The 10,777-nt window shown below is 36.6% G+C and overlaps 2 protein-coding genes across 3 annotated transcripts; both read right to left on the reverse strand.

The window, feature by feature from the left end:
• Positions 1 to 388: 388 nt before the first annotated feature.
• LOC120632240 lies at positions 389 to 2,470 on the reverse strand. Its single transcript, XM_039902045.1, has 2 exons — positions 1,930 to 2,470; positions 389 to 1,137 (listed from the first exon to the last, which is right to left on the reverse strand). Exons 1-2 carry the CDS (start codon positions 2,438 to 2,440, stop codon positions 389 to 391), a joined length of 1,260 nt encoding a protein of 419 aa, XP_039757979.1. The 5' UTR covers positions 2,441 to 2,470.
• A 5,784-nt stretch (positions 2,471 to 8,254) lies between these two features.
• Positions 8,255 to 10,501, reverse strand: LOC120632107 (ribonuclease P protein subunit rpr2). Of its 2 annotated transcripts, none has more exons than XM_039901900.1 (3): positions 9,943 to 10,501; positions 9,427 to 9,536; positions 8,255 to 8,687 (listed from the first exon to the last, which is right to left on the reverse strand). In XM_039901900.1, the coding sequence occupies exons 1-3, from the start codon at positions 9,994 to 9,996 to the stop codon at positions 8,471 to 8,473; spliced, it is 381 nt and encodes a 126-aa protein (XP_039757834.1). In that variant the 5' UTR covers positions 9,997 to 10,501; the 3' UTR covers positions 8,255 to 8,470. The 2 variants fall into 2 exon arrangements, with proteins under 2 accessions (XP_039757834.1, XP_039757835.1); XM_039901901.1 differs by having other exon boundaries at positions 9,427 to 9,518; positions 9,943 to 10,496.
• Between the last annotated feature and the right edge of the window lie 276 nt (positions 10,502 to 10,777).

Raw genomic sequence — 10,777 nt, forward strand, 5'->3', positions numbered from 1 at the left:
TGTGTGTGTGTGTGTGTGTGTTTCGATGCGAGTTCTCATGGCAAGCTCTTGCGCTCGCCGTCACCGGGGAGTGCCCCCGGTGACGCCGTAGCAACCCCTAAGGTGGTTATAGGCAAGTGTCCATCCGAAAAAGAAAGAAAGACAGTTATTGTAGAAACTAGCATACATGAACTCTGTAATATAACACTCCTTTTGTGGAGATTCTTGTAATAACCGGGACCCAGAAGCTGAGCTATGCGATTAGTTGCTTGTGCTTTACCGGCGATCACGTTGAATATTTGGGTTGTGTTACCCATATATATATAATAATCGACAGTTCATTTTAAAGATTTTTGGATTTGAGTCTGCAAATTGACTAACACTAATTCGATTGAAAGGCTTTTATTGCTCAGTAATACAGATATCCATATTCTATATCGTACTCCAAGTAATCCTGGGGGCTTCTAACATTCCCACTGCGCCTTGTATTTAACACATTGGCTAACTCAGGATGCGCTTTCATCAACATATTCATATTATGTCTGCTTATCGAACCATTTATGATCACATCTCTAAACGTTTGGTTTTTCACGTACTCTTGGTTGAGGCCTCGTATCTCATTCAGTCGCTTCTGTAACGCAGCATCAATTTTAATAAGCTCCATTTCATGAATGTCTTTCACCGTTTTCCTTTCCTTCATGTAACGATGCTTTAGCTCTTTGATAAACTTCTTGAGTTGTTTAGTCTTCTTTTTCCTCGCTGTGGTACCATTCCTGAACGACCTGTTTAAGATCTTCCTTATTTCCCTTGTTATCTTCCTAATGGTCCTCTTTATTTTTCGTTTACGCTTCAACCTGTCTCTCAATCTTTGTCGCCTTTCCTTAGCCCTCTTTCGCCGCTTCCTTTCTTTAGATCCTCGATCTCTATTCTTTTTTTCTTCTGAGTCTGTCTCTAAGCTGGAATCGGCGAAAGAAACATCGAAACCTCCATATAAGTCATAATTTGTAACTTGCAGAGCACAGCAAATGAACTTAGTACGGCCACAGAAGTAATCTCCTCTGTATATTCTGTATTCCGCCTCACATTCCATTGGTAACATGCAAGTTCCCCATGGCGCATCGTGCTGGTTTGGATCTCCACACGGCACGCCCCATGGTCCTTAAAATATAGTAAAAGATATAAATTTTTGAGTAAGGAACTTGCAATGGTATAAATTGGAAAGTTTGTCAAAGCAGGGATAGAATAACGGGTAAGACTTTAGCCTCCCTTCTGAGGACACTTTTGTGCTCTTACGGTGAAGGAAAACATCGTGAGGAAACTTGCAACGCTTGCTTCTCATTCGGAGAGGAGACCCGGACCCATTGTAGCCCGGTAATGAGTTATGATGATGAAAGTATGTTTTGTTTAAAAGTTTTGATAAATAGGCTTTGACGGATGGCCCAAATGACAGCAAAGCTATCACATATAAACAGAGCAGCACTCCGCAGGGTATGCAAGGCATACGTCCTGCAACGTCACGCCCTGTGTGCGCCAACCTGAGGCATAGGTGTTAAGCCTTTTATGCCAGTAATTATTATATGCTTGTTTGTTACCACCGAACCGATTTTGGCGAAATTTGGCATCGGAAAACTTGCATAGTTGAGATGAACATAGGATACTTTTTATCGATGACCTTCCTGTCGTAGTGGTAAGCTCTGTGATCTCATAATTGCAAGGTCCCGGAGCCGATCTCCGGCAGAAGAAAGTCGAAAATTCATAATCTCTTTTTTCTCTGTTCTGGTCCGGTGGGGTGCTTACTAACCCTACTGACAAAGCCAAGCTATCAAGTGATTTGACGTTCCTGTACGGTGAGTAGCAGCGATTAGGGGTAAGGGTTTCATACAAGTGCCATTGCCCCAATCTTAGACTACCTCAACACTAAGCTCGGGTGAAATTACATTTCTTACTTACTTGCAGCAACCATATTAACCATATCGCCTTTAGGCATAGAAGAATTGATCGCTTCTAGCTTTTTCTGCAACCAGTGCTGTTTCCACTCATCCTTCCAATTCGGTAACTCCAAACTTGAACTAGAAGTGTCGCTAGTCTCAAAATCAGAAGAGTCCCGTCTTGCCCTTCGTAAGTTACTTCTCTTCATGTAGTTCAAAACGGGATCTCTGTGGTACTTTTCTGAGTCGGGATTTTTTACAACTTTTCCAATGTCGTCAACCATATTCAGCGGTTTTTCATAATTCTTTGATCTTTTCAACACTTCCGCCTTTATTTTCGCAATTTTCGCGTCTTTAAGATCTTGTATTATTTTTCCATGATATTTGAAATGTTTGTCCACATTTTCGTTATTAATTTCATTAAGATTTCTTTTACCGTATATCGAGAACTTTTCATCATCTCCAATGTTTGTGTAAGATGTTGTACATAAAATGGTTGTATATATTACGATAATATATAAATGCGCTCTCATTTTTGGTCTACATGTCTCTAAAAAGCGGTAAAAGTGTGCTAGGAGTCGAATGAGAACGCCATAAAAATGTTTTATAGTAGCGCCTATAAAATTACGAAACGTGTGGCTATTTCCTTTCCCGCACCACTGCAATACTTTATTCCAATGGTCATATTATTATACGTACGTTTATATGTTACCGGACTTACTTGTCATGTCTTTAACACACTGTAACATTTTTTTTTTTTTAATTTAATTTGCTAATTCCATAGGTTTTTTTTTATTCACTACAAGTTAGCCCTTGACTGCAATCTCACCTGGTGGTAAGTGATGATGCAATCTAAAATGGTTGCGGGCTAACCTGTTAGGGAGTATGGTAGTCAATGGGTTTCTACGCGACATCGCATCGGAACACTAAATCGCTTAACGGCACGACTTTGTCGGTAGGGTGGTAACTGCCAAAGCCACCAGACCAGACCAGATAAAATTCAGAAATTATAAATTCTCATATTGCCCCTGCCAGGAATCGAACCCGGGACCTCCTACATAAATTCACAGCACTCACCGTTAACTTGGGGGGAAATCTCCTGGTGGGATACCCAGCTTCCTGAAGAAAAATCTACATTTTTCAGTGCAAATTATACTTTTAAAAATCGCTACTTGATCCAAAGTTTGGATTGATTCCCTCACGAATCCTCCAGGTATATGTGGGGTACATGTTTTACGTGCGCTATCCAAAATCATAAACATGTATAGGTTGTTGTTTTCCCAGTACCGCTTTTAATCTTCCACTTTTTCTGGAGACACCAGTATCTATGAAACTGCCATATTTCATTTATTCGATACCCAAATTTTTATTTCATAAAGATAGATATCGAATGCGAATTCTATTTTATTTAAAGTGCGCGCTCGGAATTTGATTTATAGTGGCTGGCTCATGCATAATGCAAAACAGTTTTATCTGCTCCCAGCTATCATAGCGGGCCGATCACTGCAGATGACATGCCGCTCCCAACATATTGAGTGCTCCTGGACAGCTAAAATATTTTTTGCAAACTGCATTTGAATAATTTTGTGAAGGCACCGTTTTGTATAAAAACATGGCGATGGCGGAAACATTTTAACCGGAATGGATCAGCTAAAGTGGAGGTGAGCGGGTCACATGCTATGGGACACCCAAGGCAAGTGGTGTACCCTATTAATTTATTTTAACGGCTGATTGGCGCAGTGGGCAGCGACCCTGCTTTCTGAGTCCAAGGCCGTGGGTTCGATTCCCACAACTGGCAATTCTTTGTGTGATAAACATGAATGATTTTCAGAGTCTGGTTATTTAGATGGATATTATAAGTATTTATATACTTAAAATTATTCATAAAAAATATTCATCAGTAACTAAGATGTTACCATAACACAAGTTACTTTGGGGCTAGGTAAAGTGGCATAAAATTTCAAAATCCCCTTCTATTGCCTAGGGCGGAAATGTGGCGAGGTGTAGATATATCTTTTCGATATACGTACCAAGTAGCCGTAGATACGTCTGTAGCAAGTACGACTATCTACAGAAAGCGGACGTGGCACCTACACCGCCACTTTCCCTGCGTATAACTAATTTCGTTAATAATGGCTGGCGCACGTATATTATTTACGTGTATTTTAATAGGTATTATACGAGTAAATGATAATTTATGTAAAACACTTTTGACTGCTTCCAAAATTTTAAATATCTTCAATGTTCAGAATTTGCGATAACGACTCCACTTTCGGGGGGCTGACTTCCAGCACAAACCTCAAATATTTCTAAGTTATGTGCGTTTTAGTTAATTAAAATATCACTTGGTTCAACGGTGAAAAAAAAACATCGTGAGGAAACCTACATGCTTCTAAAGATCTAATTCTCAAAGGTGTGGGGAGTCCACCAATTCGCACTGGGCCAGCGTGGTGGACTACAGCCTTAACCCTTTCTCAATGTGGGAGAAGACCCGTGCTGTACTTTGGCCCGGTAATGGGTTGATGTGATGATGTTATTTATGAAAATTAAGCTTAATTTGCTATACTACGCGAAAAGCAGGAGAATCTGTATAATGTACTTAATGTATAATTTCTTCGATCTTTATTCACAACACCACAAACATGGCATACTCCCTATGTATATAGCTATTGATTTATATAGTTTTATTTAGAATTCATGAGGCCGGAAGCGTGATAAGGGCGAAAGCGTGACGAGGATACCTAAATATATTACCAAAAATATTCAATATTCATCTATTTCAAGAAGGCCTAATACAAGCACTTTTGAAACGATTACTAAATGTGTTAAGGGCGTAAACGTTACGCAGACACTTGTATCCGCCTCAGACCTCCTCCCCGCTCGATTTCTGTGTGTACTTTGTTGAAAAGTAGCCGTCACTTTACGATGCAAGTAAGTACGCACTTCACGAGCACCTCTATACCACCCATATTTGATTGCGGTAATAGCCTAGTGGTTAGAACTTCGGCTTGCATGTTAGGGGAACCAAGTTCGAAAACCGGTCGCACCTCTAACTTTTCGGTGTAACGTGCCTTTTAAAAAATTATATCACCTGCTAAAACGGTGAAGGAAAACATAGTGCATGGCTGAGAGTTTTAAAAGGCGCGTTGAGTTGGTACTACCTACTTGGCCTCATTGGAATGGTCTAAATTAGTAGTTATAGGTGAATAGTTTTATATAACCCATGTCGAGGATCATCGTTGTTTTTGAATATTATACCCAATAAACGTAAAGTAAACGTATTATGAAAATTAAGCTTAATTTGCTATACTCGGCGAACAGCAGGAGAATCTGTATAGTGCAATTTATAATTTCTTCAATCCGTATAAGTACTCCACACCGAACAGATCCTCGGCAATGTACCCTCTACGCACGTTTCGCTTCGAAATCGGAGCATCCTCAGGAGATGTTGACTTTACAATGAATAATGTTACCATCCAGATTCTCCTGCTGTTCGTGGAGTATAGCAAATTACGCTAAATTTTCATAATATATTATGGGTTTCCGCAAAGTAACGCCTGCTTCTATCCAATATGTAAAGTAAACGAATAAGTTCAGGTTGCCTTTAGAAGATTAGGTACCTTATGTAACATGTGCACTCTAGTTCTATTTTCTTAATTTTTGTTTCCTATATTTCGTGTTTTTTGCAATAAAGTTATGTTATCTTATTCTATCTATGTCATCAAACGTAGATGTTTAATATATACAAAGGTTATAAACGGTAAGTGTTAGCTTCTGCATGTGATTTATAACAGCTAGGTAGCTCATGCATAATGCATATTCACCTGCTCGCATGTCCAATACCGCGGCTGTCGAATCACTACGAGTGTAAACATCGTTTTATAACATTACTAGCTGTTGCCCGCGACTTCGTCTGCGTTTGATTTTGTTTTTAAAGTATTCAGTATCGATAAGCCTTAAATCAGTCTGGTCTGCTGCTGTCCGCTGATGAGTTCTCTCCTCTATCTCCAACCACATTCATCAAATTATAACCTCTATAGTACAAAAATAATTATTTAAATCGGTTATAATTTGTCGGAGTTATGGTGTAAAATCGTCAAACACTTTTATCCCCTCTCCCAAAGGGACCGACTTAATGTCGAGATAAAAAGTATTCTATATTACTTCGAACACTTCCAAGAATATGTGTACAAAGTTTCATGAGGATTGGTTAGGTAGTTTTTGCGTGAAAGCGTAACAAACAAACTTACATTGGCATTTATAATATTAGTAGGGATAGTAGGTATTGGCAATATTTTGCACAGTTTACATACTTAGTTTAAAACTAAGGGAATATAACGGAGAACGTGCAGCACGTCATCTACTACCATCTACTGGAGGACCAAAAACCCTGCCGTTGGGAGAGTTCTTGAGTCCAGCAGTTAACTGTAAGTTAATGACATCATTTAGTATTGTTACGTGCTACGATTTGAAGATTTGGGATAAGAAACCTAAAGACTTTTGTAAGTCGCAGTCATAAAATTTAGTCTGATAACGTCATCATTGAAGCCTATAACTCCGCTGCTGGACTAAAGGCTATTGTAACGGGAAGGCTTAGCCATTATCAACTCGCTGGGCAGACGGATTGCGGATCGCAGTAGATAGTAGTCAAAAGGTATTGTTTCCTAAGGTATTTAATACATACCTACATTTAAAAAATGTGTAAAAACACATCTAATACAGCGAGGTTACTATTCATTTGATGAATTTCTTAATGAGAAGATGGATTAAAAGCAGCCAGCATCGCTCTCTCGCAAGATAGAGAAATTATTGTAAATGTTGATGTTGCAAAAGAGCATCTACTGAGTAACTTGCCGGCTCTTCTCAGTAGAATCTGCTTTCCGAACCGTTGGTAGTGTTATTACAAACAGGTATACTTGACGTTTTAAAAGTGCTTCTAATTTGATTTTTTTTAATTTTGTTTAAAAAAAAAGGGTAAGTACCTACATGTAAATTTGTATCGATTCGCCTTCCCAGAAATCGACGAGATTTTTTTTATTCACTTATCATGCTATCATATATATATTATATCTTCCTTATTTCGGCTCTATTGTTAGTAACTGAGATACGGTTATATTTATTATATATATATATATATATATAGTTTGTGAGTGTTTTTGTGATTGTCTAACTGCTCCTTGGTACGGAACCCATCTTGTGCAAGTCCGCATTAAATCCAAATCAAGATTGCATGAATTTACGAATGAATCATTTACTTGATTGAATTTTGAATTTTTATTAGATGCACAAAGGACACTGCTGGTAATTCTCCGTTATGTTCTCTTAGTCGCCACGTACGACACCCGTGGGAAGAGGAACCCCTCCGTTACAACTACATTCTGAACCCTCACCATATGACAAAACGTATTTCGCATAAATCTCTAGTAATGAAAATAGAATATTTTACTTGGTTTGTGCCGTGTAGGTATTACTAGCGGAACCGCGCGACTTCGTCCGCGAATCAGCCGACTTAAAAAAAATATTCGTATGTTGTCGCGGACTGTTTTATAGAACTTTAAAGAAACAACCATTCCGATATACTTACACGTTTGGCGTAACGTTTACCGTTCACGCATCGCACGCATCAGAATCTCTCAAAAAGGATATTTTTGCAGTTTTTGCCCGAGATTCCAATATAAATGAATCCTAGCTAGATCGATTTATCGCCCCCGAAACCCCCTGTATACTAAATTTCATGAAAATCGTTGGAGCCGGTTCCGAGATTCCAATTATATATATATATATATATACAAGAATTGCTCACTTAAAGATATAAGATAAAGAAAGATCAGATTAAACAGACAAACATAAAGACGCAGGCCTAATAATAGAGGAATGCAAAGTAAAAAGCAGATAGGTAGGAAATGCATATATATATATTTTATTCAACTATCTCACAACAGTATGAGTTCTACGATTTTAAACCTTGGTCCAGTCAAGAGACCTTTCAGGTTACCACTAACTAGTGCGATATTTTCCACCTCCGTCTATTTATTCGATCTCGTGGAAGTGGAGTACGATTTCCGAATAATATCGGGGGACAGAATTAATGATGCAGGCCCATTCGCTTTTTTTTTAAATGCCATTTCACCTGATTGAAAGTGATGATGCAGTCTGCGATGGTAACGAGCTAACCTGGTAGGGAGTATGGTAGTCATACCCCTAATCGGTTTCTACGATCATCGCACTGGAACACCAAGCCTCCCACCAGACCAGACCAGAGAAAATTCAGAAATTCAGAATTCCCCTACTGGGATTCGAACCCGGGACCTCCTACTTAAATTCACAGCGCTCACTGTTGCGCCAGGGAGGTTGACAAAAAACAATAGTAGTACAAATAATATCCAAACCATTATTATACATTATGTTATTGTATTTGCCAACTAACTTGAAATGAAGTTAACAATTGGATTTAAAAGATTATTTGATGGCAATTTTTCAGAGTAGCTGTCTCAGAATATTCTGTAGATGAAACCCACTCAGGCATGACTACATATCTGTATAATATTTGTATACTTTTTTTTTTAATTTATAACTTCTTCAACTGCTTCTGGCCTTTCCAGCCATACTCTATGATCTTTGTCTTTATCAGCAGGGAAAACTTTTTTTGTACCACAAGTGTTACATATCCATTCAATACATTTAGATTTATCTTTATTTTTTATCTTCATTTTCGCAGATGTACCATCAACTAGTGTTGAACGACACTTCTTGCATATTTGCCTTTTTATATCTGGGTGGCTGAAAAAAAATAAGCTTATTAGTTATTATTATGAATAAGGTAATTAAGTCGTTATTTCATTTATAAGTTATATTGTAACATTAAAAAATAAATAGAAAAAAACCTATTAAAGTTTTTAATAATCTCAGACTCTTTAATTCTGCTCTGATTTTGCTGTATGAAGAAGAATTTTAGGATACACAAAAATCTTAACTTTGTAGCTATGAAATTGAAATAAAAAACATATTATTATATAATGAAGAAAACGGAACGGAACAGCTGAATCCTTAAATCCAAACAATTTAAAGATGCTCCATTTCAAAATAAGATTACAAAGAAGAAATAGACATTGAATTACAAAAACAGAGAACATGACCAGTGGAACTGTGGACGATAGCCTCTGGGTCCAAACCAATGGGCAGAAATGATTTTTTAATTCTTGCAGTTGTTACATTCTATAGTTTTCAGATGAATAGGTTTTAAACATCTTCAGGCCATGATGACTGAAAAAAACTATCTCTCTGATGCTAGTTTCTACTAAAATATCTGAAGCATTTATACTATGTTAACATTTTATATTTATTTAATCTGTGATTGACAGTAAGAAAAAAAAATAATGTATACTTTATTGCACACCCACAAACAACAAAATATTAAACATAAGTAGAACAACTGTTGTTGGCAGTTTTATAAGTGATTTCAGGCAGGTAACCAAACTGAAGGTATAAGTAACTAGGTAACATTTGATTCCATCCTTACATTTTTAAAACATTCTTCTTTGCCACATTAACTATGAGATTCCCATAATATGCTGAAAGTACTGGATTGATCCCAGCCATGTGCTTACTTATCTGCAGAGATAAAAAAATCTATGTCAATAGATATTGTAAGAATTTGCTGTATAATGCCTCCTGCAAATATTTGCAATGGGTCCTTGATTTGCTATAGTTAAATAAATAATCAAGTGTAGATTTAAATAAAATTTTACTTTTCAAAAAAATTACTATTGGAATTATAATTTGGGACCATTTAAAAAACACTATGAACGAAAATTATTCTAAATAGTCAGATTATACAAACAGTTTCAAGAAATAAATTGGGTATTATGCAATAGGTATGGATAAAGTGCATAAGAATTAGAATCATATACAATTAAATTACATTCAGAATAAGAATCAAATTAAATCTAACATTATGTTAGGAGCATGTAGAATTTGCTGACACTTGCTTGGCTAATTTGGCACTGATAAAGATATATTATCAACTTATACTCACTTGATATAAATAATTAATCCTTTGGAAAGAATCGTTTCCTTGTAATTTCTTCATAGTTTTTAATCAAAGTAGTGTACTTTCTAACTGAAAGACTTCCATAAAACCCAAATCCAAAATTATAAGCTTTATATTCAGCCTTCGGTTGGAACACAATTTTTATAGATTGACTTATTACTTCCAAACAACAAATAATTTATTTATTTGAATTCGGACTGTAGATAAACAAAATAGCAAAATACCTACAACAACAAACTTGAATCTAGATATTTGGCATTGACATTCAGTCAGCTGTTTAACGTTTAAAATCGCGGTAAATCTTAAAGAATTTGCAAGTTTTAGTTTAATTTACGTATTAACTTTGTGAAATTATAAGGCTGGGAAAGATTATTATCTACTACTATTATACTGATTTCTTCGCAGTGAGCTTTTAATCTTTATTTCCGTAATCGGTATTAATCTAAAAAGCCGTAATTAACGCAGATGAGGAACTCGGGCAACGGCTAGTCTTTTCAATATGTTTGGAACTGACAAGTACTTCTTCTTTCATAGGATGGCTTTATACGTGCTCAGAGCACGTAAGTAACAGTTACTATATAGTAAGTACTTTTTTGAACGTTTGTGCAATTTGACATTGACTTTGACAGTTTATTATCAATTGTCAAATTAATGTCATTCACTGTTTGGTTTTTCTGAAAATGATCTTCTATTTAGTAAGTTAAATAACTAGATTCATTCGAATTTGTTACCGGCTTTAGTTTTCTGTATCTCACTGAATTCATTTATCTTTTGACATTCCAAGCAATAATTTGGTTAATTTAAATTACATCAAGACATA

Source organism: Pararge aegeria, chromosome 19 (genome assembly GCF_905163445.1).
Source record: "Pararge aegeria chromosome 19, ilParAegt1.1, whole genome shotgun sequence".
NCBI classification, from domain to species: domain Eukaryota; kingdom Metazoa; phylum Arthropoda; class Insecta; order Lepidoptera; family Nymphalidae; genus Pararge; species Pararge aegeria.